This window comes from Limulus polyphemus, unplaced genomic scaffold (assembly GCF_000517525.1).
Source record: "Limulus polyphemus unplaced genomic scaffold, Limulus_polyphemus-2.1.2 Scaffold542, whole genome shotgun sequence".
Taxonomy (NCBI): Eukaryota; Metazoa; Arthropoda; class Merostomata; order Xiphosura; family Limulidae; genus Limulus; species Limulus polyphemus.
The window spans coordinates 239,536-260,046 of NW_013666152.1; the positions used below are offsets into that span (position 1 = coordinate 239,536).

Below are 20,511 nucleotides of genomic sequence, written 5' to 3' on the forward strand. Positions count from 1 at the left end.
CACCAAAGTACACCAGCATATGTATATACATACATATATATATAAATGAAACACTTATAGCTTAAATAGCCAAATTCACCTCTTACACTATATTCACAGTCTTATATCATTTTGCATAGGTTTCTTGACCCCTGTATTTCAACCCTTCTTCAACTTGTATAGCTTGATTATTTTTACATGTCATGAAGTACTATATGAAACTGTTTTCCCATCAAAGACTAGTTTCAACAATCAAAAATGTGGATATGGTATTATCAAGAGAATATTATGGCTTTTTTGGCTTCTTTTTTCAGTGGTAGATTTCTTTTTTTTTACAAAAATTGTTGTTTCCTAAACTTATATAGTTTACGTAAGTAATACTGTAAAAGTTTAAAACATTCAAATAAAATTATAATTTACAGGACTGTTTTTTTTATAAACAGAGTGATCAAACATGCTGAAATAACATATACAAAATCTATTTTGTTACAAACACTATCCTCTCCATACCAAATGTAAACAAATTTTATTTTGTTTGTGTTGAGCACAATGACCTAAAATTTCATTAGAAAAATTAAGCAATGTATTTTAAATGATACTAACTTTTGATCAATGATTGTCCCAGTCATTCCTTACGTTTATAAAACATGTTCTTATAATTTTGGTTTGTACTTGAACATTAAATTGTTATTTTGATTTTAAAAGTTGCAAAATTTGCTAAATGTTTCCATATCTTTCTTGTTGTTCTCCTTTTTTCTTACAATAAACTGCCCTTAGTTGATTTTCTTAGTGTTGTCCTCAGTGGATTTTACAATATTTTATTAGTGTAGTGCTTCCTATTCTATTTCATTTCTAGTGTTAAAACTTGAATGCATTTCATGGCATCTTATTCGGTACTCACCAAGTCTGTCTTCTCCCTATGCATATAGAATGTGTATTATTCTTTTTCACCACTGTCTCATATATTTTTTGCTATGTTGGTATAGTTCAAGTATAATACTCATTCTAGTACTTGTTAACATTTTCTCAGGTTGTGATGATATAATTCGTCAACACAAAGCAGCATGTCTGCGAGTGACAGCTCTCTTAGCTTGCAAGGATATGTTATGGATTGGAACCAGTGCAGGAGTTATACTAACCATAGCTTTACCACACCTGACCATCACTACCTCTAAGTTGGACCATGTGCCAAAAGTTTCTGGTCCGTAGAAGTTTAGTTAGCGTTTAATTATAATGTAATATTATATTAGATCTAGTATTTAGGAAGAAAACATTTGATTAATAGTTAAATTATATACTTACTCACACTTATAGACATACATTTTCAGTTGTTTTGACAACATAAAATAAAGGGGAATGCTATTGATGCAAGAAACTAGATATATTAATGGTAAAGTACATGTAATTACTGTTAAAAGATAGGTACAGTGGTTGTAAATACTCGTTCTTGTATTTTCTGCTTATCTCTGTTGTTGTTAAAAGGAGAAATACGACACAACCTATTAATCCAGAAAACATAATTGATTATGGAGTAAGGTCATGTTTTTTTTCTCCTTTTAAGAATCATTGGAACTCTCCAAGTCTGCACTACAAACTTTAAACTCACATAAAAGCTCTGTTACTTTGTAGTTTAAACAAAAAATTTTCTCTCAAGTCTTAAACGTTTAATAAATATTCTTATATTAAGCAAAATTTTAAATTATTTCGGTTGAATGCTGCAAACAATAGCTGGGATTCTATTAAAGCACTAATAAGGATATGAAAATAAAACCAGTTAATGGTGTTTTTTTACATTAATAGTTCTTGTTTACACTGCATGTCGTTTGATACTGTAGAAGATAGTATTAAACTTTATGCGTAAATTCCAAACCAGTCTAACAAATTTGTTTTCAAAGATTTCATTAACATGAATTATTCAATTAAAATTGATAAATCATGCCATCAAGCAATGTCTTGTTTTAATATATTTAATGTTAATTCAAAGCCAAAAAGTCATAACGTCCAGTCCTAAGATTTTCTCTATTGAGATGCATTATTAGTGTTTTTGTTTAACATATGAAATTATTCTTATAGAAAAGCATGTTTCAACTAATCAATTGTTTTTCAAATGCTCTAGTATTATGTAGATCTTCTTGAAGCATTTTTATATACTGGCAGCAGTAAATATTTACAATGTCTTAAAATTTAAATTTCTGTACATTCGATAATGTTTAGGAAAAATTATACAAAGTACTGCATTTTTTTATATGTATAAATGAAGTAAATATATCTATCTTTGGTACATATATAGTAATTAATTCATATTTATACACATAACCCTAACTTGGCATGAGTTTAGTTTTTGTAATTTTATTTAATTCTCAGAACACACCATAAATTTTCTTATTCAAACACCAGGAATTCCTCATGGACACACAGGGCATGTTCGCTTCCTCACTTATGTTGAAATGACCCCAGATACAGATATGGATATTGTTAGCTCTTCCAAGTACATGTATGCACATCAATCAAATAATAGGAAAGATGGAGAAACTTCTCGAACATTCATTTCCAGTCCAACATCACATCATTTTTTAGTGATTAGTGGAGGAGATGGTTATGAAAACTTCAGTGTGTCAGGACCTTCAGAAACTATAGGTCAAGAAGATAGTACTAATCATCTACTATTCTGGAAAGTGTAGTTGTGATATTATTCGAAGTCTCAGATTGAATATAACTATTAATGCCATGTGTCTAAGTGATGTGCCTAACTCAGTTAGGAATCATAAAAATACTTCATCAAGAAGACTTACAGTAGCTCATTGTAACTTAATCTCAAGTTACTGGCTAACTCTTTGTGATCAGCTGAGGGCTGTAGAACTTCCACTTTACTACCAGGAAGAAATACTTCTTCCATTTATATCTTACACTATAAATTGTTCACTGTTTGGAAGTTAAATATTTCTGCATTTGCACTTCAAGACACCAACAGTACCTCAACTTTCTGTGCACCATGGTTTGAGGCTAAAATTGGACTTTGTTTTTAACCTAATGTATCTAGATTTTTATATGTGTTGGAGTAATAACATTATCTGAGAAACATTATTATTCTACTTCGTAATAGTAATTGAACCTTGTCAAGCTATAGACTAGTAGACAAGATGTTGTTTTGGAAGTGAGATGCATAAAAGTTACAGACACGTCATTATAACTTAATTCAAAATAAAAAAAATTTTAATCTTTATGATTTTTTTTTCACCCGTCGTTCTGTTAACAAGGACATAACCATGATGTTTTTTTTTCTATACAAGTTACAATGTATCAAAAAAAAATTACAATCTAGTCGATTTTCAAGTTAGACATCCAGTATTGGTTGGAATGTTTGTATAAAAAGGTAAAGGATTTGCTGGACATTGTTAAAGTTGAATGTCATTTGGTTTGAAAAAACAAAAGTGGAACTAATCTTCTTCACAGCTTCATATTTTGAAAGTGATCAGATTTTGCTGCAACTAACACCTGCCAACACTTTTACATTTTATTGAACCAATCAATCTAAAAATCAAGCACCCTTATTGAATACAGTGTTAAGATAAAAATTAATATGATGTAGAGTAGTATATAGATATTCTTACGTAATTATTCAAACCTAAATTTTAATGAATTAAAAGCTAGGTTATACTTAATTTTATTTTAAGTGAAAAACATTCCTATATTTAAAAATACTTTAATTCAAGCAAACTTTTTCTCTAAGCTATTAGTTTAAGCAAAACTATCAGTGTTCACATTTATTATTAGTTCTTTAAGAATTTCTATGTGATGGTTTTCTATATAAATTATAATTATGAGAGTTTTAAGTAAAAATGTAAAAATATATTTAACATGCTAAATGACAATTTAATCTTTGTTTGATGTAATATTTATTATGGTATGATGCATTTATTCTTGTGATAATCATATTAACAATTTAAGTGAAGCATTTCAGTATGAAAGTTGAATTACAACATTTATTTGCTGACATAATATTATATATATATATATGTATATAAAACTTACAACAGATTCTCTCTGTTTTGTTAACAATAATCTATTGTGAAAAGAATATTATAAATATATTTGTTAAGTATTGATCAGTTCTTTAAATGAAACATGTTTTACAATTGGCAGTGAATATTGTCAAGATTGTTGCTTAATCAACCTTAACAGAGAAAGTTTTAATTTCTAGGTAGTTACTTTTAAAATTCCTTAGAACATTTTGGTATAATCTTGATCACTTTTATATTATCTTGGATTTAGTGATTGGTTTGTGGTGAATACCCAAAGATCCGACGAACGATTATTTTAAAACTACACAGTAGTACTGTGGTTATTATTTGTGATATGCAATCAATTGTGATTTGATAATTCAGTGAAAAACAAGCCTTTAAAATAAATTAAGACCTTTTAGCTATATATCTATATAATACTTGTAACAAGGCACTAACTATACTGAAACCATTATTCTAAAGTTTGAAACCATATATATTACTGAAACCATTATTCTGAAGCTTGAAACCATATATATCCTAACCATTTGTTTTATTCTTTGCATTTTTATATGGTGTTTTAAAGATTTTTATATGTATAAGAAGTTTTAACTATACACCAGAATTTATAGCTAAAAAGATGAAAACATGAAAGCAATAAAACAGAAGCCAAAATTCTTGTAGAAAAAATAAAGAACTTAAAATCACATCATAAGAAGACTACAAAAGAAATTAAAACAGCCTTTATAGTTTTAACGATGAAAAAATTAAACCACAAAAGATCTCTATATAAAATATTCTCTTGCATCCTGCTCTTATTATATATATCACCAATGTGCACCCATATAATTACAAAGAAAAGCATTAAAAAGATGAGCTGTTCTACAAATCTGAAATACATCATAAGCTGATCTTACAAGATAAGTTAAGTAGTGCAAAATGGTATTAAAATGGAAACAAATTCTAAGTAAATTGAGAAGAAGAAATGAAACCGAAAATTTAAATCATTATTTTAAGGCTGTTAAGTACTCCAATTTATTTTCTACACCCCCAGTTATATTAGTGGATGATAAGATGGATAAATGGGTTGTTTGAAGTTTAGGAATGTTAATGGTATTTGGTTCATAGTTATTTGATTTTGGAACAAATATTAAAGGAAATAATTTAAAAAAATTAACAGAATGAGTGCCAAATTATATTGATGTGCAAAAAATATTTTGATATCAATTTTATCATACATTTCATAATGTTTTAAGAAAGATAATTCAGCAATATCAAAGAAAGATTAGCTAAATTTCTTGTACATTACACATTTGAGGTACAAAAAACTGTTGTCTATTTTACAATGACATCCATAATTTGTGATGATAACTGCATCTTACTACCTAACAAAACATATGAACGAACAAGATGAAAATGTTAATAATCATTGCATGTTACACAGTTGTAATTTACTCCATAAATAACTTGGGTCTACACATTATCTGTGTCATTAAAATGGTGAAGGGAATTAAAAAAAAGCTTCTAAGTGAATGCACCAAGAAAATACTCCATTATTCTATCTCTAAATGTTGTGAAAGCAAATCAATTTTAACTTTTTACATGTATGAAATACAGTGTTACTCAACTGTTACTTCTTTATGATAAAAGAAAATGTTTATATATGTTGATGTAGAATTAAAGATAAATTTTCCGTACTTAAGATGCACTGGAAACATATCTTTAAGGGTATATTATAATTTTCTTCCTTGAAAAGGCACTTTTCTTAAGAGGGTTAAAATTTATTTTTATTCAATATTGTTTTCACTGCGTTTTATGCTTTTAAAGTGCTTAATAAAGAACAAACAGAATTAAGATTGGAACAAGAACAACAGTTTAGGTTATCAAGAATATTTATAGATAAAACGTGAAAAAAATTATACGCTTTACGACACTACACGAAAAACGATAAAATATTTCTGGCAGAGTATAACAAATGTATGATAGGGGCCCGGCATGGTTAGGGGGGTCGATTTGCAATCTGTGGGTCGCGGGTTCGAATTTCTGTCACACCAAACATGCTCGCCCTTTCAGCCGTGGGGGCGTTATAAAGTGACGGTCAATCCCACTATTCGTTGGTAAAAGAGTAACCCAAGAGTTGGCGGTGGGTGGTGATGACTAGCTGCCTTCCCTCTAGTCTTACACTGCTAAATTAGGGACGGCTAGCGCAGATAGCCCTCGTGTAGCTTTGCGCGAAATCCATAACAAACAAACAAACAAATGTATGATGTAGATTGGTTGTTTATATCCTTTATATCTAATTACATACAAAAACTTTACACGATATTTGTGAATAAACCGTATTTTGTCTTTAAAATGTTATTAACTTGGCAGTACGTGATGTCTTCAAAATTACTGTTCCAAAGGTGCCTTTAAATAGGAGATGAGGCACTAAAGTCGATTTGGTTTTCTTTTCCGTTATACATAATACTCTCGTTTATAATATTATGTTGTAAATGATCAATTTGTCTCGCCTTTACTGCTCACTTATTGTGTCTAAGTTCTGTGTTTTGTTTTTTCTTTCTTGCTTTTGAGAAATACAGAGCATAAAATCAACTGAATGCTATAATATCAAGTTTGTTTGTTAAAAGTACAATAATGATATATTTTTAACCAGGAAAGAAAGATACCGATTTGCTTAAGTGTTTCTATATCTTTAAATGTAAGCATTCATTGACGTAATACTATTTTAAAATGTTTTCTCTCAGTGCTGAATGTAACTACGTTTCGAAAAGTTTCTTGAAGCAAAATAATATTTTGAATAAGGATAATAATAATAAATATTCATTTTGGAAAATGTGTTTTGTGGTTTTTATTGAGACAAAGTTGTTTTTCTGTATCTGAATGAAATGTTTCCACTATTAAACAATTAAAAGTTGTTGTTTTTTTTAAATGAACAAGTCAACATATTTGTGTAAATGTGATAAATAAACTTCGATAGAAACATAAACAGTTCTTAGATAATTACGCTTTAAGAAAATTTACATAAATTGTTTCATTGTATGTCATTATGTGAGTTCCGTTAATATAACAGAGTGAATAGTTGAAATCAAACAATACCCTGACCGTTTAGGAACTGCAGTTTCGAGAAATGCCACCAAATGGAGTGAATTGTGAAACGACAACTGATCAAAAACTAACTTTTCTTGAAACTGCGGTAATCTGCTGAGCATGTTCTTTGTTTGTTTAACGTGATATGGAGTTGCATGTTTTCATTTCACAACCCTGCCCACTGGGTGTTAAATTTAACTGGAAAGTTTAATAACCTCAAACTATCTTTCGGCATAAAAGAGTATAAAGGTATATACTTGTAACTTAATGATAAAAAAGTTGATGAAAATATGTACAATCGTTTAACTTTACAATTCGCTATCTCTCGTACCTAAGGAGATTTATGGGAGCAAGTGTATATAAAACATCGAAATATTAATAATAGATGTCGACTTATCTAGAAACAGTTTATTCATACGTTAAATCACAAACAAGTACATTTTTTTTACGTATTGAATACATTTTAGAAAGCTCACTAGCTTTTGAACATAACTTGTAAAGTTAAAAGTAATGATTCCATAAAAGTGTCTGATCAGTTAATCTTGATGTTTTTCGCGTCTTCGTATTCACATATCTATGAATACTTCTGTAACATATCTATGAATACTTCTGTAACATATCAATTTTATTAGATCTTATGCCAATATAGAAATATTGCTGATAACACAAAAGTTGGATTCCATCCTTGCTTATTAGTTTGAAAATCAAGTCTTGTTTAGATGTATGGAGTTATTTTGTCTTAACAATTAGAAAGTAAGATAGCATTCTTCTAATTATGTTTGTAAAAACAAACAATCAAGAAATGGGAATCTTCTTACAAACTTCTTTCAGATAAAAACGAAGATAAAATTATATCAATAGGAAGAGAAGAAAATTATGATTTAGCGCCAAATGTAAGACATAGTTATGCTTCTCTCAAAAAATGTAAGAAATCAGATTTAAAAGTGTAGTCAGTTTAAGATAATGTTGGCAACTAAGGTTGGAATACTACACGCTGTTTTTAGGAACATTGCAGAGCTTTATTTTGTTTAACAAAGCGTAGCACATTTAAAAACTTAGAAACATAGAGAAATATCTGGACAAAAACGTTTAACATCAAACTAGTATCTAATTCTGAAAACGAAAGTGTGAGAACCCAACTCCATATTTAGAGTATAATATAATGAACGATTTATTACATTGAAACTTAACCGTAAGAACATAGTAACATATCAGCAGATATACGTAACGCTAGGACTTATATTCATAATATCAGATAATTTATTAAGGTTTGTTTGTTTGGAATTAAGCACAAAGCTACACAATGGGCTACCTGTGCTCTGCCCACCACAGGTATCGAAACCCGGTTTCTAGTGTTGTAAGTCCACTGACATACCGCTGTACCACTGGGGAAGGGGCATTTATTAAGGTAACGTTAACGGTCGGAAAATTTGTCTAGTCAAATTAATGCGAAAAAAGTAACGTTTTCACAATTTCAATGTTGTTCATGCATTGCCATTTAAGAATTCGAATAACAAGAAACTGCTACTCTAGCTTTAATTTGGTATTTTCATTACTAATTATATTCTTATTTTAATAGATGTACAAAATATGCATTTTGTTTAAATGCTCACGTTTTGATAGAATCAAGGTATATATAACAAATTTCCTGGTGGTACAAATTTATTCAAAACTGACGACCACAAAAAAACAAAACAACAACAACTAACCGATAAAGAACCTGAAACTAGCAAATGCCAAATTAATTAACTGACTGATTAACATAGAATTGATATTTTATTGTCTATATAGGATTGGTGACTTTACTTTCTGATCCATTTATTTGTTCTGTATAATAATTGTTAGTTTTAACATTACCAGTCGAGATAGTCTATTGTCGTCATTAATGCGTCATATAATAAAGATAAGAAACATTTAAACTGTGGAGAGACTTTTAGAAATAATTCAAAGTTAAATACTTTGAGAAAAAGGAAGCTTAAAAACAGATGTCAATGTCACATTCTAATGTGCTCATTATTGTTATAAATCGTAACAACTGGTATCAAATGTGTATGATGATGTGAAGCTATTCGTTAAGCAAAGTGATTGAAAAAAAAATTAATAAGGGTGTATGAATAGAAATTAATTTACAATTCTGTTTTGTGAAACCAGATGCCACTGTGCGAAAAAACGACAAAATAACTGCTACGTACAAATCTCGTCAGAGGGCTCGTACTATACTACAACTGTAGTCTTTCTTCATGGGAATTCACATTATGTCTGATTAGTCCAATTCTGTACGTGTTGAACGCACTGTGCAGTGATATAAACAGATAACCATATCTTTAGATACTATACTAAACTGTAGAAGATTTCCCATAATGCCAGATTTCATACATTACTCTAACTTTTTTATAATGTAAATATTTCAAATCAGTGAACTAAGAGGTTTGTAGAACCTATGCTACGAAGAGGGTTTGTTTTGAATTTTCGAGCAATGCTACACGAAGGCTACCTGCGCTAGCCGTCCCTAATTTAGCAGTGAAATACTAGAGGGTTTGTTTTTGAATTTCGCGCAAAGCTACACGACGGCTATCTGCGCTAGCCGTCCTTAATTTAGCAGTGTAAGACTAGAGGGTTTGTTTGTTTGTTTTTGAATTTCGCGCAAAGCTACACGAGGGCTATCTGCGCTAGCCGTCCCTAATTTAGCAGTGTAAGACTAGAGGGAAGGCAGCTAGTCATAATCACCCACCGTTAACTTTTGGGCTACTCTTTTACCAACGAATAGTGGGATTGACCGTCACATTATAACACCCCAATACGAAGAGGGAAAATATGCCATAAGTGCTTAATGAAGAATGAAATATAAATGTTACATAAGTACACTGTGTAAAATTTTATATTATGAGGTATAATTTTTGTTTCTAGAACATTTCACAATCGAAATATATTTGTCAAACAGTTACGTAATGAGTTATCGTTCGAACCGGAAAAGTGGGAACTGACTAAACTTGTAATTCTTGTTCATTTTGAAACTTGAAATAAGCTATCAGCATTGGTTTCATTATTTAGTTCATCATTTTACTGTTGGAGAGGATTGCAAACAACTTAAGCAATGTAATTCTACTTGTGGTTACTATTATTTCGGGCCTGGAATGAACTGGTAGTTAGGGCGCTCTACACGCAATCTGCAGTTCACAGATTCGAATCCAGCCACCGAACTTGCTTATCCTTTCAGTTATGGGGGCGTTATAGTATGACGATCAATCCCACATTTTGTTGGTAAAGAGTACCCCCAAAATTGGTTGTGTCGACTTCCCTATACTCTGTCACTTCTAAATTAGGGACTGCTAATGCAGATAGTATCTTTGCGCCCAATTCAACAAACACACCTGTTACTTTGAGATTATATACAACCTACGAAATGTAAATGCAAACTAAAATAATATTGGTTCCTAATATTTTGAAAACACTCTAGTTCTTATCGCAAAAAAATAAATATGATTACCTAAAATACGTTTCTTCACAAAGGTTATACCTGATGTTTTTATTGAAGTTATTTATTTAGTGCTTATTATTTCACTAAACATCAAAAACGAAAGGTCTTCAATTGTTTTGGGTCCAAATAATTTTTCATCAACACGTCTTTGAGTTGTTTTAATTGATTTTGCACAAATTTTGTTTAGAGCTCCTTTTGTAATTGAATTGTTGTGTATGAATCAGAATATATGTACATTATATGTTATATGTATATAAATATTTTCTGAATTATCAGTATATTTCCCTCTATATACTTATGAACTGTGTAGTTAACTATGGAAAAACTTTAATAGATTGCTTAGATAAATGTTTCTTTATTCGTTTATGACTGAGGTATGTCTGACATTAATAACTAATTGAATGAAGTATATCTAACATTAATAACTCTAGCTAAATGAGGTATATCTGACATTAATACATCTAGCTGAATGAGGTTTATTTGATATTAATAACTCTAATTGAATTTCTTACGGTCATACTGGTCCCCCGGTGAGTCAGCAGTGAGTTTACGGACTTACAACGCTAAAATCCAGGGTCATTTCCCCGCGGTGATCACAGTAGATAGCCCCTCGTGGATTTGCTCTGAAACAAACATCCCCCCAATGGCACAGCGGTATGTCTGCGGATTTATCACACTAATAACCGGGTTTCGATACCCGTAGTTGGCAGAGCACAAATAGCCCATTGTATAGCTTTGCGCCTAACTACAATCAAACACACAAACTGAAAGAAACAACTGCAGTCGTAGTGTGGAATTAATTATAATATAATTGTCATGAAAATATTCTTTATCAGTCCTGATGAGATACCTTTGATGTTTAGATAAATTATAAAAGGGAAATGAATGTACAGTTAAGGACTAAAAAATAAATTGAAACTACCAAAAACATAACTTATCACTTATTAAATATGTGAATTAAAGGAAAGACTTAGCACAATATTAGAAATATACATGGGGCATTTCTTTACACATTTACGATTAATTCAAATGTTTAATGCGTGTAATACGCTAGATGTGTTATTAAAATAAGATAAAAACACCTGAATTTCGGGGGTTTATTTTTTTGCAATAAAATACAATAACAATTGTATTTCTTGGAAATGGTTAACATTGTCCTGTTATTGCACTTATATAGTATCCCATCTGTTCCATATATTATTATTTGTAATCTGTTAATGTCAGTAAGGTTTTATTTCATGCTTACTTAAATTTTTAGTTTAAGTTTGTAATCAGTTATATATTATAGAAGACCTATGATATTCTTCCCTTTGAAAAGTTCAAATTGAAATTATATATGAAGAATAATTTGTTTGATTTAGTATTTCCCCGTAAACGAATTATTACCATATATGAAACAAAATGTATTTTATTGTTTCATTACGGGTATTTTGAACTAAAAGGAATATTGGAAGAACAACTTATTAGATTTTTTTTGTATTTCTTGCTTTCTTTTATAAATCAACCATTCGAGATTTATTAAATGCTAGAAACAAGCTTCTTGTCATGTTTCAGATCAGTTAAATACAGATTAATACATGTTGCGGAATAACTGTCAATGTAACAAAGGTTCAGTGAAAGCATATCCGTTTGATTTGGACTTTTTCTAATGATCAGAACCTTATCCGGTTGTGAAATAGAAATTATTGTATTTATATAACAGTAAAACTTGCGTATACTTATTAGAATTTTAATTAACTTTCTCTGTTTACTGTAGAGCAGAGTAAATATTTTGAATTGTTTCTATTTGTTTGTTTATAGCTAAACAAAAAGCTACACAATGGGCTATTTGTGCTGTGCTCACCACGGGCATCGAAATCCAGTTTTTAGAGTTATAAACTTTCATACTTGCTTCTATGTCACTGGGGAAGGGAAGTCACTTTTATTTGAAAGCACGATTTATATATATATATATATTATGTATACATATATAACGCTAAAATTTCGGATTCGATTCTCGCGGTGGGGCAGATAGCCCATTGTGTAGCTCTGCGCTAAATAATAAACATGTAAATTTAATTCATATGTTCTTAATGACATATTTGAGTCTTAGCCTCATACACTTAGGGTATAATAGATATAAATAGGTTACTACTTCAAATTTCGTTCTTGTATCTGACAATATCCTTTTGTGTGTGTGTTTGTGTATGTAAGCGTCATCTTCAATATTTTAAATTTACAAATTAAGATATATGATGCTTTAATCTAACTTTTTAATATAATCATATGATAAAAATAATAATTTAAATCTATCTCATGATAGTCTTAAATTATAACTGAAAATTTATATTTTTATATGCTCTCGAAAATAACAGTGAAATAAAGCTTAGTCAAAAATGAAAGATTCACCAAATTCGTATAAACTGAAATTCTGAGTTTCATAGACAATAAACCATATCAAACATGTTTCATTAATATTAACTGCCAACAGTGTCTTTAGGTATAGATTTCCCGCTTTCGATTTCGTGTAACACTGAATTATCTCGGTTAATTAAAGTAATAAGCAGCCCAAGATGCTGTCCCTTCGGAAGTGAATTTTGCCACAAATAAAGGAGTTGATATTGATTATTTTCTCTTTAACACTCTTGAAACTGCATATGGTTACATTTATAATTTTACATGCCTTATCTTAACATAATAATTTTATGTCAGGCATCAACCAAATGATTTGTTCAAAGTTTCGCTTATTGTATGGCAGAGATTGGTGACAGTTAAAAACAAAAATTAGTTTTGTGTATTGACAAATTAATAATAACTAGCAGAGACCCGCAAAACATTTCCGGCCAAATTAGTATCTTTATCGTAACAGTACTTCTTTAAATATAACATTTCTAGCACAATAAAAAACGAATTGTAATCGTAGACAAAGAAATGTGGAAATCCACCTGTATATAGGCCGTACTTTATAAAACTTTAACTTATGTTAGGCCTAAGTTCGATAAAGAGATAAATTAACACTGTAACCTGTGTACGATTTTTTTTTACTTTAGTTTTGTTAAGACTAAACTTTACTGTACTTAATACTATCGATAAATAAACTTATAATTTTATTCTACGATCTAACGTCAAACCTTTTTTTAAAACTTTGATAAGTTTTTAATATTCTGTTGTACAAAATGGTTATTAAAGTATATTTACATTCCTCTTTTGTTGTTAGTTCTTGTTTCATACAGCAATTGTAGCGACTTAATCAATGAACTGTGCAGCTCTCTGCCGCAAGCAAACTGTTTGTCGTCGAGTGAATAATGCGCATGCGTGGTTTTTCTTGGGGAAACATTCTAACTATGCATGCTTGTGCAGCAGGTTCTCGTTCAGAAAGCGTAATGTTCGTACATACAAACAAGCAGAATAATAGTATAAATAACCGTTTGTTGAGAACGTTTGACAAGATTATGATGCTTACTTGGCTGGATAACGCGAGTTCATAAAAACCCAATACTGGCTTCTAAACTTCCGTGAAATCTTTTACTTATATCTCACCAATGTAGAGCACTAAAAATTATAAATTGTGAAAGTAATAGAATGAAATCTTTACTCAGGTTATTTGGTGTATTTATTGTAAGTAATGTATATCATAAAACATCATTTATTAACGAAACACTCAAAGCGCTGCGACATACTTAGCTCAGGTATAACTTTCAGAGGTGTAAATGTAAAACTGGTTTTATGTGTTTATAATATATCTATATAAATATAATAGTACTGTCTATTGTATGTTTATGTTACGATTTCGACGGGTATGGACGGATCTTCACCAAAATTAGTATGGAGGTTCATTAGGTCCATGAGGGGGGTTCATACAAACTTTCAGTTTTCTGTTTTGCATTTTGCGGTTTTTATGGGCGTTTTTGCGTGTGTTTTTTTGCCACTATTTCGCCCCCTTTTGATGGATTTTTACTAAACTTGACATGATGATTTGTTGGGTCCGTGCAAACTTGCGGTTTCGCGTTTTGCAGTTTTTACAATTACATATAAGGGAAGCAACTTTTTATGTCCTAAGATAACCTAATAATGTTCTTTGCAGAGACAAATTATACTGAATTTGCTGTAAGCTTATTCAAGGCAGTATTCCTTTGTCCATCTTAATTTAGCTCACTAGCTTGAAACTCTAGATGATAATCAAACTATACGCCTCAAAGTATATCATATTGCCATTTCTTCCAATTGAACAAGACATTAATCATTTGCATACTAATGAGGGAAAGAAGTGACATTAGGCTGACTAAATTCGTCAGATGATAAGGAAATGAAGTTTCCTGATGTATTACACGATGATGAAAATGATACTTTGAACTTAGTTAGGGTAATCAGTTGATTTTTTGTTTCTTTGCTATCAGTTAAAAAAAAAGAAGTATTATTAGAAAAAGAAAAAAATTGTCTCTTGGAATTAACAGTTTCTAGCAGTGGCTAAATTAGGCCACGATTGCTTGCTTATAGTAAGCACTCCGAACCAACCTCTTCCGGTTATATTAATCAGCAAATGAGATCACGCAGAGACTCGATTAGCGTCTGCTCATTTCTGATTGTGATAGACTGCAGTGTTTTCCTATAATAGAGAACTCATATTTCGAGCATGTATACAACAAACTTAGTTATATATACGTGTGTGTGTATTTGAGTGCATTCTTAGCTTAAAGGTGAAATTCGACGTACATTAAAATATTATTCATTTAAAAACCAAGCAATGAAATTCCAGTATTATGCCTTTTTAAATTGCTTAATTATTTATACCAGTTTCAATACAAATAGCGGTTTGAGTTTTTATTAATAGGAGGATTTTACTATTTATTTATTTGTTAACATTCTTGAGCTTTAAATTATTTTAGGTAATTTTATTAGGGCCATAATCTAAAAACCTGTTTAAGTTATGTTTAAAAAAATATTTTTTTTTTCGAGGAAAGTTTTCAAAATTGATTCATTCCGCACACCGCAACTGAATTGCCTATTGAATTTTGAAAAGAAATTTAGTTACTAACAGAATGATTGTTTTTGAATTACAAAAAATAACACTACTAACGTATCTTTACGAGGCATTACTACGAGAAAATTTGTAAGCATAAGTTGTCGTTTTAGAGCTTACGATAACTACATGTATAGAATATATATATATATATATATATTTGCAAAAAAAAATTTCAGCTTCATGTAGAAAAAAAAGATTTATTTTTATGCTCTTTCAATCATTTTCAAGTAAATGTAGATTGAAGAAAATTCACCTTAGTAAATTATTTGTTGCTCTGTAAAGTAAAAACAACTACGACCTCGAATAAGGAAAAAAAGTACCTGAAACTAAACTTTACTAAAACAACGTCTCTTTTAAGAAACAAGACAATGACTGATAAAACTGGTAATACCCATAATTAATCATAGATCAATAATAGAAAGTATGGTCAATAATAAAATAGTCAACACAAAACTTAAACGAACTTTATATTGTTTATCATTTAATAAAAGAACTAATATTCGTTAGAAATACCCGATGGTGTTTTCCCAGTAGGTCAACAATAACGAATCGAGATATCTACAGCTAGTTAAATGTTGGATTAGTGGAAAGAGAAATAAAGGTTAATCAATAACATTTTGTACTTTTTTATTTTAGAAGTAGCATTTCAAAATATTTACTTTTTACCTTATTCGTTTGGAAATGTCCAAGAAATATTTTTCAAACCAAAAGTTTCTTCAATAGTTCGTACAATAATTTTTATGTGCAACAAAGCGACTTCTTGTTAATTTTGTTGGTTTCTCGGTAAGATGCACTGTTATACAAGTCTGTCCAAAATATAAAAGAATAATAAAAGAAGTAAAGTACTTATGACGGTGTTAAATCCCAAAGAATTTGTTCGGTTTGTGTTATTTTGATGTATATAAAAAACATAAATTTTGAAGCGGCGAGATGTTATTTTTATCTTAGAAGTTCAAAAGAGTCGTAATCAAGAGGTTTAAAGTGCATTCGACTGATAATTAATTAAAGCAGGTTTATAGAGCTCATAACCGATTCAGGATAAATCTGCTTACTTCTAAACACTTACTACTCCAAATTCATTTTGTTTCTTACTAAGAAATTAAAGCAGGTCTTATTGAGCTAATAGCTAACTTATACTAAGCTATTTGTTATCTAAGTGTTTATTATTATGACGTTGAACAGGTATAATGGATCTTATAACTGCTTCAGGCTAAGTCAGTTTCCTTTAATATTACCGAGCACTGAAAACCGACCAATGTCAAGAAACTAATTACTTATTCTTCTCAATTGCAATACAAAATATTATGCGTTTTACACAATTAAGAAAAAAATTGAAGTGTAAATACAACTTATTGAACAATCTTAATCTGTATACCCAAATGAATTTGTAACATTGCAACAGTATTAACATTATTATTATCGTTGTTACATTTCCTCATGGTACAGTATTAACATTATTATTATCGTTGTTACATTTCCTCATGTTACAGTATTAACATTATTATTATCGTTGTTACATTTCCTCATGGTATGTAGAAGTATGATGAGATATTTTTTCCGAATTCTTTTGGTGGACATAGTTTTGATTTACGAATTAAATTTTTAGGCTTCTAAGTTTTACATGGCAAATGTATTAGCGCATTTTACATGTAATGTATTTATTATCTTATCCACTGAAAACTACTTTTATGTCTCAATAGATGTCACTAAGAGTATGACTAGGACTGGTAAGAGCTCCTGTTTTTGTTTTTTTCCCATTTTTTTCTTTATTTTCGACTGGTTTCATTTCCTGATAAGAGCTTGTTACTGACACCTATTACAATTTCACAACTTTGACACTATATATTTAATGGCGAACTTTATAGAGTGAAGACTGGGAGTTCTCTTCACAAAAAAATTTTGACCTTTCATTTTACACAAAAAATTTAAATGATTAATATGAAATTCAAGTGTTTATTAAAAATAGTCAGAAGAGAGTGGATCTTTCAAACTTTTTGTTTTAGAATATTGGGGTGGTAATTTGATCTTTCGAATCTCCTTCCACCTCCAGTCTTTGGCTCTTTCCATATCTCTACACCTTGTGATAGTTCCTAAAAGTGAACATACCTCACAAATGTCAACTTTAGATACACTGTCATCAAGGCTTTTATTAATACAAGTAAGTGTTAGATATAGATAGCCAAGAGCTGTTGTTTTCGAACTGAGCTACTATCCTGTAGATTATTCAGAACAAAGTTAGAGATGGGGCAGAATGTAATTATATGAATAGAAAGGAGGAGCCAAACCAAAATCCTGTGAAATGTAGCCTGCTAATAAGTACTCAGTGCAACTACAACCATATCTTATCCACTATATCAGCAACTGTGAAAAAGAAGTCAAACGAAATATTAAAACAGAGACTGAAATCGATCAAGTCATAGGTCAGTGAAGCCAAGAAAGATGTATAGAAGATATGCCCATTCGAAAATACCAAGAATAAGTCCAGAAAGCTGTCATTAAATTAACAGACAATGAATAGAAGCAGGATCAGGAGGGAAACATGAGGATGGATATCTGAGTAGAGACGACACTGATAATAACAATAGGTAGTTCGGTAAAGACAAACGTGAGTGTATGGGTAGGAGTCATGTCAAGAGGAGAACAGCTAGTAGTTGAGTTGTCAGCATTTGTTAGTTTGATTAACTGTGAAGATCATACTCCTGACAGATTTCATAAACCTCGTCACAAAATAGGAGACATGTTATGTTCAAAGAACATGAGTATGATAAAATTTGAGACAATTGAAAGCTCATGATATAACAACCTATATCATTCAATGAGAAAGTGGACTACGTAGCTGGTGAGGCGTAGCCTTTGGGCGACATGTTAATATCTTTGGATGATGTCACCAATGAAATAGCATGTACACCGAGAAAAAAGATGTAACTGAGGTTACACTAGTCAACTGGAAGACTGTAGGAAAGAGGGTGGAAGCGTGGAAGTGGAAATACAGTGAAAGTATTTGGGAAGGACAGTTGTTACTTAAATCAAATTGTATTGGGCATTTTAACGGTTTGGTATGAATTTCGTGCATACCTATTCGAGGCCTATCTGCGCTACCCGTTCCTCATTTAGCATTGATAGAGTAAAGGGAATGAAACTAATTAACACCACCCACCGCCAATTCCTGGGCTACTCTGTTACCAACAAATAGTGGGATTGACCGTCACTTTATAACGCCCCCATGGCTGAAAGGGTGAGCGTGTTCGGTGACGGATGTTCGAACACGCAGATTGCGAGTCGAGAGCCCTAATCACCTGGCCATGTCGGGCCTCTTCGAAAGTTTTACATGATTTGAAACATAAGTTTAATATTTTATTTACTAATAATTTCAACAATAATATATATTTAGTAAATATAATGTTGGTTTTCTCTAACGCACAGCTACTTAATGAGTTGTGCTCCACAAAGTTTCGGGCTATAAACCCTCAAGGTTACCGCTGAGCCACTAGGTAGACTATAGATTTATGAAATACAATGTTTGTCAAAGCCATTCGGTATGCTATAAGATATGCTATGGTATTTTGCTTCGAAGACTTTCATTATAAAGTGCAGTAAAAATATTAAAATGTCTGCTGTTTATTAATTAATGTTTTTATTAGCTAAGTTTCAAAGAGGGTGGAATAAATATTTTGTCATATGTGTCCAAAATGTAAGTAATATCAAGTATGGTTTAGAAGTTATTGTTTTACCTTGAAAATAGGGATGAACTAGACAAGAATAAGTATAAATGAAAGTCAGAATACGTTAAGGAAGGAGCTTCTCAGATAATTGAGTAATTGAAGACTGATTAATCAATTCTAAAAGGAATCTAGGGGTAAATTTTAAGCCACTTGCATCTTTGCACCTTTTATTTTAGAGTAAAACACAGTACAACTGAGACATTTCCGTTTTTTCGTTATTTTACGAACATGTCTGTAAGCGAACAAAATTAGAAAGATTTTAAGATTTAGGTCTGTTTACTTGGTCGAAAATATGGAAATTGATATGATCGACAGTAAGGTGTGAATAACAATGTTAGAATACATCTATCTATTTATGTTACCAACAACTTGATTTTCGCGTGATTTGATCAGTGTTTGAACAACATAAAACAAATTATGTAGAATATGCAAAAGAAAAGGTTGGAGTGACTATTTTATTCGCTGCATTAATATTGGAAGGGTTAGCTCGATTGTCTGATTTAAAATGAAAAAAAATGTTCGTGATGCACTTGATATTGTAAAATGCTGTATTACTACCAAAATAAAGCGTTGTATTAAATAGTTTGCTTATTTGTAGTTAAGCGCAAAACTACATCATGTGCTATTTGAGTTATGCCTACCACGAGTATTGAAACTTGGTTTCTAGCATTGTAAGCATTCAGACTTACCACTGACCCACTTGGAAGAGTATTAAACACTAGCTTAATATTCTTTTCTCTTACACCATTAGAAAGACCTGGCGACGAGCAAGAATAATTCAATCTGTGGCCTGGTAGATTTTGAAAAGTTTGGTGAATGATTAAGAAAGTAAAATGTATAATTAAGTCAAATTTTTAAATTTATATGAAGTTAAATCCTACTTCGACACTTAGTGTTTTTTTCTTGTTTTCTTTTTTTAAAATAAAAACAGGCAAAGAAAGCAATTTTTACACACGTATATGCATTTTATCGCTGTTACGTCAAAACCGTGTATGTCCAAAAGCCCAATTTTACAGATTCAATGATAAATGAATTTGAAACTATAAGAATGAGATCATGTGAACTACAAAGTTTTGGTAATGTGACAAAAGTGTCATTTCTAACTGGAGACGCATACTCGGTTTTGACATGGATGTGGAGCGATATGTTCTGGAGAGATTTTCACATAAAATACAAATTGTAAAGTAAAAAAAAAGGTTTTACACGGTTTTGACGAGTATGCGATGTGTTATTGTAACT

General features: G+C 30.7%; 1 protein-coding gene across 1 annotated transcript in view; it reads left to right on the forward strand.

The window, feature by feature from the left end:
- The window catches only part of LOC106458987 (rho guanine nucleotide exchange factor 17-like), a 74,828-nt gene extending 71,638 nt beyond the window's left edge, over positions 1-3,190 (forward strand). Inside the window, exons 17-18 of the mRNA XM_022385357.1 lie at positions 1,010-1,180; positions 2,377-3,190. Coding sequence (XP_022241065.1) covers positions 1,010-1,180; positions 2,377-2,660 — 455 coding nt within the window. The 3' untranslated portion in view covers positions 2,661-3,190. The remainder of the gene's footprint in view (positions 1-1,009; positions 1,181-2,376) is intronic.
- The last annotated feature ends 17,321 nt before the right edge of the window (positions 3,191-20,511 follow it).